The sequence below is a fragment of the Bos taurus genome, chromosome X (assembly GCF_002263795.3).
Source record: "Bos taurus isolate L1 Dominette 01449 registration number 42190680 breed Hereford chromosome X, ARS-UCD2.0, whole genome shotgun sequence".
NCBI lineage: Eukaryota > Metazoa > Chordata > Mammalia > Artiodactyla > Bovidae > Bos > Bos taurus.
Window position 1 is genome coordinate 106,991,958 of NC_037357.1, and position 20,640 is coordinate 107,012,597.

A 20,640-nucleotide genomic window follows, 5' to 3' on the forward strand; every position below is an offset into this window, starting at 1 on the left:
GCCTGTCAAGGGTCACGGAAATAAGAGAGACTAAGACTACTTTATCTCAAATGCTCAGGGTAGAGACTAAATTTACTAACATGACTGGAAACCATCTTAAAATGTGGATTCTCAGCATTTATTTTTCTACTGTGGAATAAAAAATGAATACTATTGAACTGTGTCCATGTAGTATGCTAAACAATTAAATACTTGACACTGTAAGTGAATGGTTTATGAAACGTCTTTAATATATATTTTTAATTGAGATAAAATCTACACATAACATTAAATTAGTTTTAGGTGTAAAAATCTTCTTGTTCAATGTTTAGAGATCATTTTAGGCCACCATGCCATGATTCACATACCTAATTATTTCAGCCTAATATTTGTTCATAAATTTAAATGACTCATAGTTCAATAAATAACCCTGGTGAACTTCTACAACTCTGTAGACAAAGACAAGATATTCAATATCCAAATTTTTCCCTCATCTCACCCTTTTCTTTTTTAGTCACAAACAAATGGTTTTCCCTGGTGGCTCAGTGGGTAAAGAATCCGACTGCAAGGCAGGAGACACAGGTTCTATTCTTGGGTTGGGAAGATCCCTTAGAGAAGGAAATGGCAACCCACACTAGTATTCTTGTCTGGGAAATCCCAGGGACAGAGGAGCCTGGCAGGCTACAGTGCATGGGGTCACAAGAGTCAGACATGCCTTAGCGACTAAACTACCACCACCAAATGTCATTAACAATTGTAATGATTTCTAAAGACTTCTTCCCTGGAGATGAAAGCATGTTGCTCACAAGTAGGCATTCATAAGTGATCACTGTGAAGTCTTATACTTACATTAAATAAATCAACTGCACAAGTTAACAAGATAAAAGCTGCTTAAAGATAAACAGGGATCACCATTTCTATAATATGTTGGAAGAGATGTTCAGAGAATACCCTCTCAAATGAAATTTTTAAGTTAAATACACATACAAGCTAAGAACAAAATTTAAAATTTTAAAGCAGCAATCCACTGCACTGAGTCATCACTGAAGATGCTATCTGTTCTGGAATATGGACTACTCTGTGGAAGCCTGGAGTCTTGTCTTTTGGGGTGATAACTGGGAATGCGAAAACCAAATTGCCAAAGAGCTCATGCTTGCATGGTTTGGGGCCCAGATTTCACAAGCCCCAAATTAATTATTTAGCTTTATAACTCTTCATTTCTCTTCACAGAAAGGGTACCCTAGAGGCATCCCTACAAATTTAGATAGTGACCTCTCTGTTATTAATATCTGCTTTCTAAAGTTATATTATGACCCTGATATTCACAAGCTGGAGTCCACTGAGCTGACTAGTGTGACATCCTCATAATAAACTCAGAAAAGTTATGCCAGAGACATATGTGCTATATGTAGATTATTAAAGAGAAAATGGAGTGAACTCTTAGAAAAAATGGTAAGTATCAAACTGTATAACCTTAATCCTAACAAGTTCATTTTCTTAGTGCTATATTAGGAGCACATACATTGTGAACATGCATGTTTATAGCCATCTTTAAATCTTATTTGTGAATCATATTATGCTATTACAATGAAAATAAATATAAGGATTACTGCTACTAAAGTATATGCTAATCACTAAGGCCTAATCATCTCCATCTAAATATTGATCTTGTACAAAAAAATCAAGTTTCTACCTGAGGCAAGTGGAAATTTAGTTGCATATTTCAGTATTACAAATGAGCCACAGTCTATTACTACATTTCTATGTTTTGTTACATACTAACACTGTAATAATGGAGAGTAATATTAGCTTTTTACATTCTAATGACCAGAGAGGTCATTTTGTGGTTGTTAAGGAGAGAATTAAGCCATTATATCTTAACGTGTTAAGTTACTAACACATTTCTGCCTTTACACATGGTGGTTTTGTTTGCTTGATTTTGTGCTTCTGTTTCCCTTTAAGGGTCTATGTTTTCATATCTAGGGTTGGCTGATTCAATATTTTTCCATTTTCCAGAAATTTATTGACACAAAAAGATAACCTTCAAATCAAGATAGAAATGGGCTTTCCCTCCCTAACTAGGAAATCCATCCTGCTGATGGCTTCTCTCTCACAGTTAATGATATCACCTTCCTTAGAGTTGCTTACTATCACCAAGTACACTTGACTCTCTTTTCTCCCTTCTCTCTTCATATTCATTCGTCATCAAATGCAACTGTGGTAAATGCTGTGCTGCATCAACCATAGTCATGTTCAGGAATGAAGGACTTATTTCTGTTGCTACTAGGAATGATCCTGGTAAATGACCATCTGGTCAAGCCCTCTTCAGACATTGACTTAAGTGGAAAAAGCAAGCCTCCTCCAAGGTCAAACCTCCTTCCACATGTAGTCCACTTTTCAATGATTAAACAACACAGCATGAATCAAGGCAAATTGCAAGTGGTCAAACAGGAGATAACAAGAGTGAACATCGACATTCTAGGAATCAGTGAACTAAGATGGACTGGAATGGATGAATTTAACTTGGATGACTATTATATCTACTACTATGGGCAGGAATCCCTTAGAAGAAATGGAGTAGCCATCATAGTCAACAAAAGAGTACGAAATGCAGTACTTGGATGCAATCGCAAAAACAACAGAATGATCTCTGTTTGTTTCCAAGGCAAACCATTCAATATCATGGTAATCCAAGTCTATGCCCTGACCAGTAATGCTGAAGAAGCTGAAGTTGAACAGTTCTATGAAGACCTACAAGACCTTCTAGAACTAACACCCCAAAAAGATGTCTTTTTCATTACAGGGGACTGGAATGCAAAAGTAAGAAGTCAAGAAACACCTGGAGTAACAGGCAAATTTGACCTTGGAGTACAGAATGAAGCAGGATAAAGGCTAATAGAGTTCTGCCAAGAGAATGCACTAGTCATAGCAAACACCCTCTTCCAATAACACAAGAGAAGACTCTACACATGGATATCACCAGATGGTCAACATTGAAATCAGATTGATTATATTCTTTGCAGCCAAAGATGGAGAAGCTCTATACAGTCAGCAAAAACAAGTCTGGGAACTAACTGTGGCTCAGATCATGAACTCCTTATTGCCAAATTCAGACTGAAATTGAAGAAAGTGGAGAAAACCCCTAGACCATTCAGGTATGACCTAAATCAAATTCCTTATGATTATTATACAGTGGAAGTGAGGAATACATTTAAGGGACTAGATCTGATACACAGAGTGCCTGATGAACTATGGACAAGGTTCATGATATTGTCCATGATTCATGACAGGAATCAAGACCATCCCCAAGAAAAAGAAATGCAAAAAAGCAAGGCGGCTGTCTGAGGAGGCCTTACAAATAGCTGTGAAAGAAGGGAAGTGAAAAGCAAAGGAGAAAAGGAAAGATATACCCATTTGAAGGCAGAGTTCCAAAGAATAGCAAGGAGAGATAAGAAAGCCTTCCTCAGTGATCAATGCAAAGAAATAGAGGAAAACAATAGAATGCAAAAGACTAGAGATCTCCTCAAGACAATTAGAGATACCAAGGGAACATTTCATGCAAAGATGGGCTTGATAAAGGACAGAAATGGTATGGACCTTAAAGAAGCAGAAGATATTAAGAAGAGATGGCAAGAATACATAGAAGAACTGTACAAAAAAGATCTTCACGACTCAGATGATCACGATGGTGTGACCACTCACCTAGAGCCAGACATTCTGGAATGTGATGTTAAGTGGGGCTTAGGAAGCATCACTACGAACAAAGCTAGTGGAGGTGATGGAATTCCAGTTGAGCTATTCCAAATCCTGAAAGATGATGCTGTGAAAGTGCTGCACGCAATATGCTAGAAAATTTGGAAAACTCAGCAGTGGCCACAGGACAGGAAAAGGTCAGTTTTCATTCCAATCCCAAAGAAAGACAATGCCAAAGAATGCTCAAACTACCACACAATTGCACTTATCTCACACGCTAGTAAAGTAATGCTCAAAATTCTCCAAGCCAGGCTTCAGCAATATGTGAATCGTGAGCTTCCAGGTGTTCAAGCTGGTTTTAGAAAAGGCAGAGGAACCAGAGATCAAACTGCCAATATCTGCTGGATCATCAAAAAAGCAAGAGAGTTCCAGAAAAACATTTCTCCTTTATTGACTATGCCAAAGCCTTTAAAGTGAAGTGAAGTGAAGTTGCTCAGTCATGTCCGACTCTTTGCGACCCCATGGATTGTAGCCCACCAGGCTCCTTGGTCCATGAGATTTTCCAGGCATGAATACTGGAGTGGGTTGCCATTTCCTTCTCCAGGGGATCTTCCTGACCCAGGATCGAACCTGGGTCTCCCGCATTGTAGGCAGACGCTTTACCGTCTGAGCTACCAGGGTAGCCCAAAGCCTTTGACTGTGTGGATCACAATAAACTGTGGAAAATTCTTCAAGAGATGGGAATACCAGACCACCTGACCTGCCTCTTGAGAAACCTGTATGTAGGTCAGGAAGCAACAGTTAGAACTGGACATGGAACGACACACTGGTTCCAAATAGGAAAAGGAGTACGTCAAGGCTGTATATTATCACCCTGCTTATTTAACTTTATGCAGGGTACATCATGAGAAACGCTGGGCTGAAAGAACCACAAGCTGGAATCAAGATTGCTGGGAGAAATATCAATAACCTCAGATATGCAGATGACACCACCCTCATGGCAGAAAGTGAAGAGGAACTAAAGAGCCTCTTGATGAAAGTGAAAGAGGAGAGTGGAAAAGTTGGCTTAAAGTTAAACATTCAGAAAACTAAGATCATGGCATCTAGTCCCATAGATAGATGGGGAAACAGTGGAAACATTGTCTGACTTTATTTTTCTGGGCTCCAAAATCACTGCAGATGGTGATTGTAGCCATGAAATTAAAAGACACTTATTCCTTGGAAGGAAAGTTATGACCAACCTAGACAGCATATTCAAAAGCAGAGACATTACTTTGCCAACAAAGGTTTGTCTAGTCAAGGCTATGGTTTTTCCAGTGGTCATGTATGGATGTGAGAGTTGGACTATAAAGAAAGCTGAGCACCGAAGAATTGATGCTTTTGAACTGTGGTGTTGGAGAAGACTCTTGAGAGTCCCTTGGAGTGCAAGGAGATCCAACCAGTCCATCCTAAGGGAGACCAGTCCTGAGTGTTCATTGGAAGGACTGATGTTGAAAATGAAACTCCAATATTTTGGCCACCTGATGTGAAGAGCTGACTCATTGGAAAAGGCCCTGATGCTGGGAAAGACTGAGGGCAAGAGGAGAAGGGGACAACAGAGGATGAAATGGTTGGATGGCATCACCAACTCAATGGACACGGGTTTGGGTGGACTCCGGGTGTTGATGATGGACAGGGAGGCCTGGCGAGCTGCGGATCATGGGGTCGCAAATAGTCAAACATGAGTGAGCGACTGAACTGAACTGAACTGAAACAACACAGCAGCGTAAAGGCCCAGTCCCCTTCTCCAAACTTGGGACGATTCCAAAGGACCATCCCAGCTTCAGAGACCCCAGTGAGTTTACTAAACGCCTTTACTTGGTCTGTCCGGAAACCCAACTTTTTCCTCTGCTCAGTATTATACTTTCTTACCTTTCCGTTTACTAGTGTTTACTAGCCAACACAGTCCCTAATACATGTCGTATACGCTAATCTCCCATCCTAGACTCTGATTCCCTTGAAACATAAGCTGCTATAGCATCATTTTCCACTGTCACTTTTCCTGAAATTTTCCTTCTGTTTTTTAACTGACTATCCTTGGACTTGTTTGGTCTGTCTTCAATCTTCATTTAAATGGTCAATATTATGTTTTTGTTCCATGGCGATAGAGGCATTCAAATTAAAACCTCCACCTGGGTACATATGAAACATGATTGTAGCTCACTTCAGGCTGCTGTGATAATTCCAAATCCATCTATTTTTCAAAATTCTTACCTATCAGTCAATATGCCATGACACCCAGTATAGTATATACCACATATAACTCAGTGCCCCATGAAAATCCCCTCGGCAGACAGCTTCCATACACACCAATGGTTTCCTATGACTTTTTTCCAGTAGGGATTCACTGTCATGTAATCTTCCCTAAGAACAAACATTAATGATTGATGGAGAGGAGTTAGAGGATGTTTACCTCAATTTGCTTACCCCTCAGCCTGACAATTCTCTCAGAAAGTTACCAATAAGTTTCCCCAGGTCTCAGCAGTAATTTGATATATATCTTACCTTTTACTGACTTTTTCCCTTTAGCATCTTACTTCTCCATTCAGCCAGTGTGCTTTCTGTGATCACCTCTCAAATAAACTACTTGCAATTAAACTCTTCTCTCAGGGTCTGCTTTCAGTATAAGAGGCACAAACTAATATTGAGAACTGATCAACCAGAATATTGCTAAAGTCCACTAAATGATCTCTCAGATCTATCCACCCTGTCTTGTGCTCCCTATCTGTTTTGTATATTATCTCTAGACTTTTCTTTCTAAAACTCAGTTGTCTCACGCCCCTCAGAAATCTTCAATGGCTGCAACTGCAGTAAGATGTAAAACAAAAATTCCATACAACAAAGTCTGCCAATATTTTTAACTATATGTCACTCTGCTTTGGCTGCCACAGATACATACCCCTGCTATTCATTACTTACAGAAAATATCTTTTCTGTGTTTTCAATAAGGTTGTTTCCTCTGCTCTGCTCACCATATTGGCTGATAAGTCCCAGCTCAAAGGTCCGGCTTTAAGGTCCAGATCAAAACCATTATCCCTTAAGAAACCCTCTCAGACTCCCACTGTTTTAGGGTTAATGTTTTCCATTTTCAGTGTCATGTTTAAACTTGTGGTATATCAAAGTGTACCTTGTACTAGATGATTTATGGATATGTATTTCTACCACCAGATACGAAATCCCAGGAGGCACGAGCCACACAATATTTATCTTTGTATCCAGTAGTAATATCTGAAACAATTAACAAACCTATTTTCCAGCCAGGATCAATCAGAAAGGACGCTGGATCCAAATTCTGAGGCTTGTGCTAACCCTTTATATCTTGCTGAATTATTGGAGAGGCTGGGGGCCAAAGGGATAGGCTGTGGAGGCTAGAGTTCAAAAGTTGCATTACAGTGGAGTTCAAACAATTAAGGATTGCCAACATATGAGGATAAGCATCTGTGAAAATATTTTAACAGAGTGTAACTGGTTGAAGGTCAGCTTTGTTTATAACTACTATACTCATCAAGACTTTCCAAATTATAGGCCTTTTGTAAATAACTATTTATATAATTAAGTATAGAACTAAAAACATGCACAAAGTTTTCAAGACCAGTGATACACACAAACACACACAGACACTGACATACTTCTTTAACCAGTACAAATAGGAACATTCTCATATATGTATGAAAATTTTAGTCCAGTTTTATTTATATTACAACAGATTAACAACTGTTCAGAAGCAATTACATCTCCACTACTTAAAATGTTGTAGAAGCCTTCCAACAGTAATATCAATAAAAATGGAGTTTGCCTTCCTTACAGTCTTAGCCTGTCCAAATCATAATGGTAACATTAATTCAAATCTAAGGGACCGCCCTGGGAAGCACAATCATGAAAATGTCTTGCAAATATTTTTCAAAATTATGAAGCCTGCAAGGGCTCTTGTGTAGCCAGCAATATTTACTAATTCATCTCACCTAACAATATGCCCTGAGTTGCCTTTAATGTTTCCAAATTTCTTCTAAAGTCCTTCAAACCAGCATGCTGAGTCCTCATCTGATGAGTGAAAATGTTTTGAAATTTGAAAATATGTTTTGAAATTTTTAGCATTTCTAAAATGCTGCTAAAATCAACAAAAATGACTATATAAAGACATATTAAATCTGATTATTTAATTTTTCTTAGCTCCATTTCTATAACTTTGAGTCTGATTCATGGATCACTGGCTCTATTTTGCTTAATGGAGTCATAAGCACTCCTAATTCAACAACATTCTACTATTTAAAGTTCCTCTTACGTTTCTTCTCACACATAGCAGACCTTACTGCCTTTTACAGGACAGAAAACTCAAATTTCTTACCTATATCAAAAATAATAATGGCAATTCTGAATGACTTGTTATCCTTTATGAAACATTAATCTAAATTCTAAAACTAAGGAAAAACTATCATTAGGACTGTCATTTGATGATGAGAATAAAAACTGAAATTTATATTTCTTAAAATCAATTAAAATCTTCTGAATTATCATAAAAATGGCAAAAAATGCTACTTTATTGAAATGCTGAACTAGGCTCACTGTAGCTCAAAAATCTACCTATTACATGGAGAATAATAACGGGCTTTGCAAAGTCAAGTGCCTGAAAAGTGATGGGAAGATTTCATAAGATGCTAACAGCTATGACTATGGTGACATGTGGGGTCAAGCCAATTAGAAGTAGAGAGTGAGGGTGGGGTGAGTTGGCTCTTCACTCACAGAATATTCTATGACAGCAGTAGTAACTGGATCACAGTGGTTGCCATTCTGAAATTTCCCTTCTGCTTGTTAATAGCACTGGCATTCAGCCTACTCTCTATGTGCTTTCTACACTTTTAAACTGTATCCATTTACCAACATTTTAACAATTTCCTCAACAGGATCAAACCACCACGGGACACTGAACTGTCTTCCAAATACAACAATTATTTCTTTGATGAATTACAGTTCCTCAGTTATTCCCTGTTACTCTTCTTTACCTCCAACCCCTCTTCCATCAAAAGGTTTGTAGGAATATCCCTCACTCCTATTCCCAAGCAAGCAACTCTTTTCAGGGACCATCAGGCAATTTGTATAAATGGATGCTTTATTAGAAAAAAAGGAAGAAAACTTCACATGTACCAAAGCCTTTAACCTATTTTTCATGTATCAATTAAGTATATTATATGTGCGTGTTTTTAAAATACCTAGTCTTATAAAGAAATATTCTCATAGGATGCTGTCTGGCTCATAAATTGGTATAACTATTTGCAAGCATTTATTCCAATTTTGGGGCTTCTCTGGTGGCTCAGATGGTAAAGAATCTGCCTGCAATGAAGGAGACACGGGTTCGATCCCTGGGTTGAGAAGATCCCCTGGAGAAGGGAATAGCTACCCACTCCAGCATTCTTTGGAGAAGGCAATGGCACCCCACTCCAGTACTCTTGCTTGGAAAATCCCATGGATGAAGGAGCCTGGTAGGCTGCAGTCCATGGGGTCGCTAAGAGTCGGATACGACTGAGTGACTTCACTTTCACTTTTCACTTTCATGCATTGGAGAAGGAAATGGCAACCCACTCCAGTGTTCTTGCCTGGAGAATCCCAGGGACGGAGGAGCCTGGTGGGCTGCCATCTATGGGGTCGCACAGAGTCGGACATGACTGAAGTGACTTAGCAGCAGCAGCAGCCAGCATTCTTGCCTGGAGAATTCCATGGACAGAGAAGCCTGGCGGGCTACAGTCCATGGGGTTGCAAAGAGTCAGACACAAGTGAGTAACTAACACACACCCTAATTTTAAATGTTAATGCCTTAACTAAATATTTCTACTTCCAGGAATTTGCCCTACAAATTCAAATAAATGGACAAGAAAGTATAGCACTATAGATGAAATGTATGCCCCAAAGCACTGATTATTTAGAAAGCTAATGACTTAAATAGAAAACTAAATTTCCCTCTGGATCACTTATTAGAAACAAGAAATGTAAATTACTTTTTAATTTCTTCTCATCATGCATGTTTTCCAGTATGGTAGTTAATAATATTTTATTAACAATTTTCTTACCTTTGAGTATACCCCGCTTCCAAGGGCACACATGTAGAATATATGGAACCGTGTTATCAGGGTCTACGGTGATGTCTGGGTTTCCCCATACTATTGGAAGATCTGAAGATACCTAGAAAAGAGAATCCAAAAACAGGAATCACATGATGTCAACATTTCCATGAAATTAGTATAACAAGCTGAAGCATAGAAAAAGCTGAAATTTAACTTAAATATTTTCATTGAAACTGTACACTTTTAAGTGAAAAGCAACCCATAAAATATAGACATATAGTAGAAGAAAAATTGGAGACTTAAGGAAAAATATAACACAATAAAAATGTTTATTTTCTTTTGCTACTGGTAGCAAGATCACTGATGTTTATACAATCAGAGTAGCTTTTATAGGCCATGCAGAAGTTTCTTTATGCAATTTGATATACAAAAGATAAACCACTTCAATGAATTTCTACATCAATATTAATACAGTATGTAAATATTAATATAATCAATGTTATATAGTATATAAATATTAATATAATCAATATTAATATAGCATATAATATTTAAGCAGCATCTGACTATAACTGTTGTTGGCTAGATTCAACTTTCACCTTAGTGAGTACTTTCATCTTGCCCCCCTCCACCATTCTGTACAGGCAAATACTAATCTACTTTGTCCCTCTATAGATTTGCCTAACCTGAACAATTCATAAAAAGAAATTATACAGTATATGGTCTTTTGTGACTAGCTCTTTTTCACTTAGCATAATGTTTTCAAGTTTCACCTATGTTGTGGCGTTTATCAGCACATCATTTCCTTTTTACTGATGAATGGCATTAAATCATATAAAAAACACATTTTGTGTCTCCATTCATAAGTTGATGAAAATGTGGGGTGTTTCTGTTCTTGTCTATTATGAATAATGCAGGTATGAAACCATGTAGAAGTGTTTGAGTACACATAGATTTTAATTTCTTATGGACATATATCTTAGAGTAGAACTGCTGGGACATAGGATGCCCAATCTTTTAAATTACTGCTTTCCAAAAGTCTTCTCCAAAATGGCTGCACCATTTTTCTTTCCCACCAACAGTGCACGATGGTTCCTATTTTCTCTACAGCTTCTCTCAAAGGTTTTTGTATATCATTTTTATAATAGTCATCCTAGTGAGTGTGAAGTGGTATCTCATTGTGATTAAGGAGGATGTCAAGGTTGTATATTGTCACCCTGCTTATTTAACTTATATGCAGGGTACATCATGAGAAATGCTGGGCTGGAGGAAGCACAAGCTGGAATCAAGATTGCCGGGAGAAATATCAATAACCTCAGATATGCAGATGACATCACCCTTATGACATAAAGTGAAGAAGAACTAAAGAGCCTCCTGATGAAAGTGAAAGAGGAGAGTGAAAACGTTGGCTTAAAGCTCAACATTCAGAAAACGAAGATCATGGCATCTGGTCCCATCACTTCATGGGAAATAGATGGGGAAACAGTGGAAACAGTGGCTGACTATTTTTCTGGGCTCCAAAATCACTGCAGATGGTGATTGCAGCCATGAAATTAAAAGATGCTTACTACTTGGAAGGAAAGTTATGACCAACCTAGACAGCATATTGAAAAGCACAGACGTTACTTTGTCATCAAAGGTCTGTCTAGTCAAGGCTATGGTTTTTCCAGTAGTCATGTATGGGTGTGAGAGTTGGATTATAAAGAAAACTGAGTGCGGAAGAATTGATGCTTTTGAACTGTGTTGTTGGAGAAGACTCTTGAGAGTTCCTTGGACTGCAAGGAGATCCAACCAGTCCATCCTAAAGGACTGGATGGACTGAATATTCATTGGAAGGACTGATGTTCAAGCTGAAACTCCAGCACTTTGGCTACCTGATGCGAAGAACTGACTCATTGGAAAAGACCCTGATGCCTGGAAAGATTGAAGGCGGGAGGAGAAGGGGACAGCAGAAGATGAGATGGTTGGATGGCATCACTGACTCAATGGACATAAGTTTGAGTAAACTCCAGGAGTTGGTGATGGACAGGGAGGCCTGGCGTGCTGCAGTCCACAGGGTAGCAATGAGTCAGACATGACTGAGCCACTGAACTGAAGGATTGATGATGTTCAATATCTTTTCCTGTGTTTATTGTTCATTTGCATGTACTTTTGGGAGAACTGTTAAGACTCTTTACACATTTAAAAAACTGTGTTACTTGTTTCATTATTAAATTGTAAAAGATGTTTATATATTCTAGAAACAAGGCCCTTATCAGATATTGGTCATGTGGATATTTTCTCTCATTCTGTGGACTGTTTTTTCACTTTCTTCAAGATATCACTTGAAGCACAATGGCAACTCTGCATTGAGCAAGTCTGTAAGTGCCATTTTTTCAATAGTATTTTCTCACTTTGTCACACTTTGATAATTTTTGGAATATTTCATACATTTTCATTGTTTTTATAATTATTATGGTTATCAATGATCTTAGATGTTACTATTCTAATTGTCTTGGCATTTTTTAGCAATAAAGTATTTTTTAATGAAGGTATGTACATCCTTTTAAAACAATTCTATTGCATACTTAAGCTGCAGTGCAGCATAAAGCATAACTTTTATATGCAGTGGGAAAGAAAAATCTGTATGACTTACTTCATTGTTATTTTGCTTTATTGTGGTGGTGGTCTGGAACCCAAACCAAATATCTCCAAGGTATGCATATAGTTTGTCACAAGTTTTTTACATGCCTGAAATAATAAATCTTTTACCCTTTGTCAAGGAGCACTGCAAACGTGTTGCGGGCACACCTTCAGCACTTAGGTGGTTTACAGCTCTACCTTAGCCTTAACTTCTAGCTCACACAGCATCTCTCCATCAGCCAGAGATGAAAAAACTGGCACCCTCTCAGGCCTTCCCTGGGCAATCACACCACTCTGTATATGCATGTGGCCTGCATGTTATCCAGGGACATGTCAGAATTGTGAAATTCGCTGCACATATCTTAATCCCCACATCTTCAAGTTTTTAGTTAAACTCTATTTGGTCACAACTGGTTTTGTCGCCTCAGGCAACTGCAATGCCAAACTATTTGAATATTTTTGGCAAGTGTCCTAAGGATAAGTCCTTTTCATCAGAGCAAGATATGTCACAAGTCAAAAGATGACAATCCCTCATTCGTGGGGAGGGGTGTTGCTAGAGACCTACGAGAAAGGTCAAATTGTGACAATGTACTGGGGTGGGAATTGTGAGCAGAGTCATACTCAGTCTGCCTCTTCCTTTGTTTGCAAGGTTGCAGTTTTCATAGCCACTGTGGTTGCAAGACTGCAGAGCAGCGGAGAGGGGGACAGAAATAGGTCAAGTCAAAGTGCGACAAATTACTCCACTGTTACCAGGATTCAGTTTTTCTTGAGTAAATACTCCTCAGATTGTTGGAAATCTTTGTTTAATTTCAAGATTTAAAATTTCATTTTGACAGTTTTTGTCAGTGTTTTTATTGCTTTTAAGGAGGAACAGATTTATGAAACTCCACTACTCTGGAAGTCCCAGGTCTCCTGTTTTCCTTACTGCACAACTATCTCCTACTACCTGGTCACTTTGATAAAATGCCATAGCATTTTATCTATATTGCTTATTATATTCCATAATTTTTATATTATTTTTCCTATTAGGGAAGTCTCAACATTCTATTGCAAACTATTCTTGTAGCAATGAGATTAATATAGTAAAAAGGCTTTTAAAAATTCAAAACATCATAAAAAAGAATACTAGCAGTAATGAAAAATAGAAAAAGGAAAAGATATTAAAAGAATATACTGAGTTTGAGTTGTTAGCAGACTGTCAAAGTGGAGGTATAAAGTAAGCAGTCAAAAATGAGAGGCTGAAGCTAATACATCTAGAGTAAAAGTATAAATTTGCCACTTGTACCTAAATGATAGTCTGAAACCAAGAAACTGCCAAGTGTGATGTGGTACAGATATGAGGGTGCTTTAGAAGGTAGAACTTTAAAAAGAAATGAGAAGGTTAGAGGAATAAAAGGACCAGATAAGTAACAACCAAGAAATGGCATGGAAATGAGGAATATAGAAAGATATAAAATAAAGGGTGAAGAGTGTTAAGACAGTGTGCTGCATGCTTGCTAAGTTGCTTCAGTCGTGTCTGACTCTGTGACCCCATGGACTTCAGCCCGCCAGGCTCGTCTGTCCAGGGGATACTCGAGGCAAGAATACTGGAGTGAGTTGCCACACTCTCCTCCAGGGATCTTCTTGACCCAGGGATTGAACCCCCACCTCTGATGTCTCCTGCATTGGCAGGCGGGTCCTTTACTACTAGCACCACCTGGGAAGTTAAGAAGGCAGATAGTGCCAAACATTAAAGGAGTTTTAGGGCAGATAATTTGGGAAAATAATTGATTTTTCTTGAACAAAACTTACAGATGATCTTTGCGGCTGCAGTTTCAACAGAGTAGAGGAGCTACAAATGGACCACCATGAAGTAAGAAGTCATCATGTAAATAATGCTTTTTCAAGAAGTTTAGCAATCACAAAAAAAACATAGAAGGCAATAGCTGAAGGGGTATTGTTAGAGGCAAGTTTTATCTTGTAATGAAAAACCTTTGAGAATACTTACAGATTAAGAAAAATAGTCCAACAATGAGGAAGGTATTGAAGGAGTGGGGGGAGAGTGTGAACCAACCCTGAGTGCACAGAGAATCAGAAGCATGTCACTGGTTTCAAACCACGTGCAAGATGAAACCTGACACTATAGGTCAAAGTTTCCAGTCTAGCCTTTCTCCTTCGTAGCACCTCAGATGTTTCTCAATAGAATTTCCACTGAAATACCAGCAATGATTCCAATATAATAAATGAATAGAAATGGCAAATTGATAATGCTCATTAGTACATGCTGATTAAAAATAATGGTGATTTTCAAATAAAGAAAGGTGATACTTTATTCTAATATCTCTAAGAATATGTGTTTTAGGTTTTAAATATGTTTTTGTTCTTTTATAATTCTTGATGTTATTTAAATGTAGAAATATAAAAGAACTAGAATACATGTTCAGTATTATTAGTACTTGAATGAAATTATATTTAAACAATTTAATATGTAACATCTTTAATTACAGAAAAAGGCCTCAGGGAAAATTTACATTCTAAAGGTAAAAGTAACTAGATTCTTCAGTTTTATTTGTCTATTGGAACAACAGAAATATAGACTTTAATTATTATTTCTTGTGAGAATAATTTTGTTATATAAAAATCTACTTCTACATTTAATTAGAAAAATACATTAACTTTTCATAGTTAACATAGCATACTTATTATTTTTAAAAGCCTACAGTAAAAAAACCAATGCATTCATTCTGAAGGATGAAATTTTAAAAACCTACCAACATCACCTCTGCCATAACAACAACCAATGTTAAGATATTAAAAGATATTTTCTTTAACCTGCTTTCATCAAACTCTTAAAACAAAATTCCTTGCTCATCAGTGAATTCTGGAAAGGGAAAGGGAGTGGTGGAAAAATGACTTCTTTCCTTATTTATAGCAAATCTAAATAGTCATGATTTTCTTATTCTTTTCTTTTATTTCCTTTTTTCTTTCCCTCTTTCTTTCCAATTGAAATGCTACCCATTGTGTTTGTATCTGTTTATTAAACAAATCTTCTTGGAAAAACTATTATGTGCTTGATACTATGATTTACGGCCTCCCCAGGTAGCTCAGCAGTAAAGAATCTACCTGCAATGCAGGAGAGAAAGGAGACATGGGTTCAGTCTCTGGGTGGGGAAGATCCCCTCGAAGAGGGCCAGGCAACTCACTCCAATATTCTTGTGGAGAAAATTGCATGGAGAGAGAGCCTGGCAGGCTACAGTCCATGGGGTCAAAAAGAATCAGACATGAATGACTAAGCACCTATGCACTATGATTTATGCTAGGTAAGTGTGGATAGGAGGGCATATGCTCCTTTCCTCATAGTAAATAATCTGGTGGAGAACAATAAATAGGTAATAGCAATAAGATATAATGTACATGATTGTGGGAAAGGTAAAAAAAAAAAAATGTTGCAGAAGCACATGAAAGGCATCTATAATCCAGGTTTATGGGGATCTAGAAAGATTCTCAGAAAAGTGGCATCTAATAAGTACTTGCCCTAAAGAATGAAATGGAGTTAAGCACAGAGAAGCGGAAGACAGGGAGTTGGATAAAGATTTCTAGATAGTAGCAAAAGGAAATACTGTATACAGTGGCCTAAGTGTGGCTGGAGGCAAGAGTGGTAAGAGACGAAGCTGAGCAAACATACTTTTGAAGCACATGGGCCACTTCAAGGAGCACGGACTAGATCTGATGGCAAGAGATGACAGTGAAGAGTTTTAGCAGGGGAGTAAGAAAATAAAATTTTCATTCATAATATTCACTCCATTTGTAATCCAGTAAGGAAAGAAGAAGAAAATCAAAGCACATAATTTTCAAGATTACCAAAAGTAGCAGAGAACAAACCCAGCGAATTTTTTAAACCTCTGAAGCACCCTCTAAAACTAGATACAGGCATCTATGATGGATAGATATTTGAAGCTTCTCTGAGGATCCTACTGAACACATAATTTGTAGATAAATATGGGAGTAGGGAGTAGAAAAAATTATTTTCAGATTTGCTTAAACATATCAAGTGAGGAAGGTCAAGAATAAAACCTCATAATAAATAAGATATAAATAATTATGTATTTCTTCATATTCTCACTATTATTCATACTGGTAAGTGACAGGATACACTTTTGAAATTTCATGCCTGCAGATATCACATTACCATTTCAAAAGCTGTTTAAAAGTTTTTTTGAAAAGATATTTCATTATCATGCCACAATATCTTCAAGTAAAAATACACATGACTCAAATAAGTAAATTTTAATATGTTTTATGATTATATACTAACACTTAGATATAAAACTTGTTTGGTGCTAATTCAACTTTATATGAAATGGCAGTTTAAAACCTGTTGGACTAATAAAAAGAATTCTAACCATCTCCTTGTATCACACTGCTTTACCTAGTTAAGTAAAATTAGATGTTTTTAAATTTCATACAATTCAATGTACTATTTCTGAAAACACTTTCATATTTAAAAAAACAAACTTACCTTAAATGTTAGGATGCTTGGTGTACAATTTGGCACCATTATGGGTTTATTTGTCATTTCCCCCACTTGACAGTCTATAATGATGTGTTCCAAGGCCAGGGGTCTTTTTCCAATTCCTTTTATGTCAAAGATATGCTCCATACCATCTACTTCATTTTGTAGAATCAGCTTGCCCTGTGACAAATCAGTCAAATTTCAGCTCTATAGGAGTGACAGTTAGAAGTCAACAATTTCTTCTGTCTTAGGAATTTTGAATCTGATTAATGAAATGAGCTTTCAAGAAGGTGTTAGTCACTGACTTATCCAGTTTACATATAAATACTTCTACTGAATGAATGAAGATGGATTTCCTGTGAAAAGCTCTTTATTTCTTTTCACTTTCACTAAGTGACAGTTTAATAGGCATTCTCATGCTGTTTACATACTTGTCAAAGAAATAAGACTTAAGACAATTTTTTCTGACGTATAAACTTCCTTACTGAATAAAAACAAAGCAATGATTTTACTTTGTTAAACATTTTACATAAAATTAACCTAGATATAAATATTGAAGCCTATGACAATGTGACTTTCAGAATATTTATACCTCAAATTAAAACATTTATTAAAGTTTCAAGCAGAGGGAACATCAATGATCAAATTCATGGAAAATATAACTTTTCTGCAAGAAAATCTATCATAAATTGTAGAGGTAAACATCACATTGGTTTATCGATATATTATTGCTAGGGGGGAAAAGATCAATGAGTTCATACCATAATCTCACATTCAAAAATAGGTTTGAATGTGAGAGGATAATCCACAGTTTCACCTGGTCCGACATATAAAATAGGAGGTCCATGAAACCATTCTCCTTCTACAGTAACGTGAAATTTCCATTCATTCTTTGTTTCATTATTCTAAACCATGAAAATAAAGATAGAAACATATCAGTGTCAAAAAAATTCCTTAAAAATTACCTTTGTCTACGTTATCATCACTCACTTATAGCCAAGTAATAGCCAGTCTCATGGACTTCAAAGAAATCAAACCAGTCAACCTAAAGGAAATCAACTCTGAATATTCATTGAAAGACTGATGGCTGAAGCTGAAGCTCCAATACTTTGGCCACCTGATGAGAAGAGCCAACTCATTAGAAAAGGGCCTGATGCTGGAAAAGATTGAAGGCAGGAGGAGAAGGCGACAACAGAGGATGAGATGGTTGGATAGCATCACCGACTCAAGAGACATGAATTTGAGCAAGCTCCAGGAGATGGTGAAGGACAGGGAAGCCTGGTGTGCTGCAGTCTATGGTGTCACAAAGAGTCGGACAGGACTGAGCGACTGAACAGCAACAACAATAGCCAATCACTGGTCTTAGTGCCTATGAGCCCATCTTAATCATACGTTAAAGTCACAGCTGAATTTGGGCAGAGTGATCTGAGAGACCATGAGTCTGCTTAGTCTGATGATAGGTTAAGGATATTGGAGTTAACTTTTTAAGCAAAGAGATGCAGCAGAAATAGGTGAGTAATATGATAACATTTATATTCAGGAATAAAACTGTGACATCAAATTGGAGTAACAAATGGCCACACACAATGCAATTAGGAATCAGTACTAGTTTAGATGAAAGGTTTGAAGAAAACTTTGAGACAGTGGCAGTGGGAATAAAGAAAGTACCAAGAAAAGAAAAAAGAAAGTTTGTACTTACAATTGGAATATTCTGGGTAAGGGCTTCAAATGCTGGTGTTTCAAAATCAAATCTGGCCTCTGGACGTTCTTCATTTACCACACCTTCAATGCAATACAGACGCACATCGTACTTTGATGTCAACAAAATTTTGCAAGGGTAGCGTCCAGGACTGAGAGGAACAAATCGCAAAGGAACTGGAACAGATCCATCTGCAGCTATCAAAATAATTTAAAAATGGTTTAATCATTTTGATGGTATAAATCCTAAAATTGATTTTAGGATAAAGGAATATTTTATTGTATTGTATTTAATTGAATTATATAATCCAGATGAGACTAGGGTCTAACAAGGTAGCACACTACTCCTCAATCTCCTGGGCATTACAAGCAAGTTTATTTATTTATTTATTTTTATCAATGAGAGAATATATCCTGCATGGGTCAGAGGAAAGTCTGCTCCATAAAGCTACTGAGGGACCCAGGTACACTGCTCCTCCTTTGTGTACAGGTCAGGGGAAGAGGAGCTGAATTGGCTCAAGGGCTTTTTAGTGTTCAGCCCAAAGTTAACACACATTATAGTTAAAAGGTCAGAACCAAACACATGATTCTGCTTCAGTCAACAGGGGCTGAGACTTGAGAGATATATGGGCTATTTGGTAAGCATTATTATCTGCTACATTTCTATGACACAGGAGTGTTCTATCCCACAGCAATCAAAATCAGTTACAACTTGACCAGCAAATAGAAATAATTTTTAAAAACCAAGAGAAGCCAAAAGAGGCATAACCAATGAATACTTCTCACATTACCTTGTTATAATATGTACCAGAATAGCTAATATAATTTCTTATGGTGGGCAGGCTATCAATGCTGGTTCTTTCCTTCCAAGCAACACTATTTCTCTGAAAGTCACCATTTTCTTATTCTCCATGAAGTGAGAAAATAGTTATAAAAATCTCTCAACCCTAAAGTAGGATGCACTATAAGAATATAATACAAGTTTCACTGCTAAAGTCAAATTATTTAAGTTATAGATAAGAAACAAGTGATAAAAGATACTTAGAAGCCTAATTCTGTGAAGGAAATTCTCTGAAATCAAGAAAATAAATCAAGCTTATTAACCAACGGACTGGACACGTATTATATTAATTGGCTATAATGTTAATTCACTCACATTTAACACTTCAAATGTTAAAAATGGCAAACTTGTTTTCAAATACACTGAAGTCTATATGCCAAGAAAACCAGTCATTGCTATAAGAACATTAGTTGCTTTAAATCATTTAAAAACATATTCAGGATGTGTATGCATGTGTTACACATATTATAAAATATATTCATCATATTGGAGTAAGAAATGGCAACCCACTCCAGTATTCTTGCCTGGAAAACCCCCTGGACAGAGGAGCCTGGTAGGCTACAGTTCGTGGGGTCACAAAGAGTCGAACACAACTGAGTAACTGAGCATGAGCATTCATCACATATTATATAGAACACATTGTGTGTCGTATATTGTATATTATTTGTTATATATAGCAACATACAATATACGCCTGGTGGCTCAGACAGTCAAGAATCTGCCTGCAATGCAGGAGACCCAGGTTCAATCCCTGGGTTGGGAAGATCCCCAGGAGAAAGGAATGGCTACCCACTCCAGTATTCTTGCCTAGAGAGTTCCATGGACAGAGTAGACCGGTGGTATATATTATTTATGTATAAATGTCATATTTTTATGTTGTATATTAAGAAACACTGATAGTGGATTACTCTTGAAATATATATTATATCTAAGCAAAGTTCAAGAGACTCAGCAGGTCTAAGGAGGATACAAAGGCTGTCAGAATGTTGTTATTTTTATTCTGTCCTATTCAAGTACAAATATAGTGTTAGAATACATTTTTTTTTCTTGTCAAAAAGGACTCCGGGCACATCTTATCATCTGTTGTTCATTGATTACTTTCATTCTGAGAGAAGTATTTGAATTGTGGCAACATCATTAGAACAAACTAAAGATAATTATTTGATTAAAGTTTGTTGTTTTATTGTCAGAAAGGAAGAAACCATACTTTTCTCTTGCAT

General features: G+C 37.0%; 1 protein-coding gene across 4 annotated transcripts in view; it reads right to left on the reverse strand.

Moving 5' to 3' along the window:
• CFAP47 (cilia and flagella associated protein 47) overlaps positions 1 to 20,640 on the reverse strand; it is a 502,646-nt gene that overhangs the window by 162,361 nt on the left and 319,645 nt on the right. For all 4 annotated transcript variants that reach the window (XM_024988430.2, XM_015461736.3, XM_059883840.1 and 1 more), the window contains 4 exons: positions 18,581 to 18,777; positions 17,643 to 17,786; positions 16,888 to 17,061; positions 9,774 to 9,885 (listed from right to left, as the gene is read on the reverse strand). In XM_024988430.2, the coding sequence (XP_024844198.1) occupies positions 9,774 to 9,885; positions 16,888 to 17,061; positions 17,643 to 17,786; positions 18,581 to 18,777 (627 nt within the window). The remainder of the gene's footprint in view (positions 1 to 9,773; positions 9,886 to 16,887; positions 17,062 to 17,642; positions 17,787 to 18,580; positions 18,778 to 20,640) is intronic.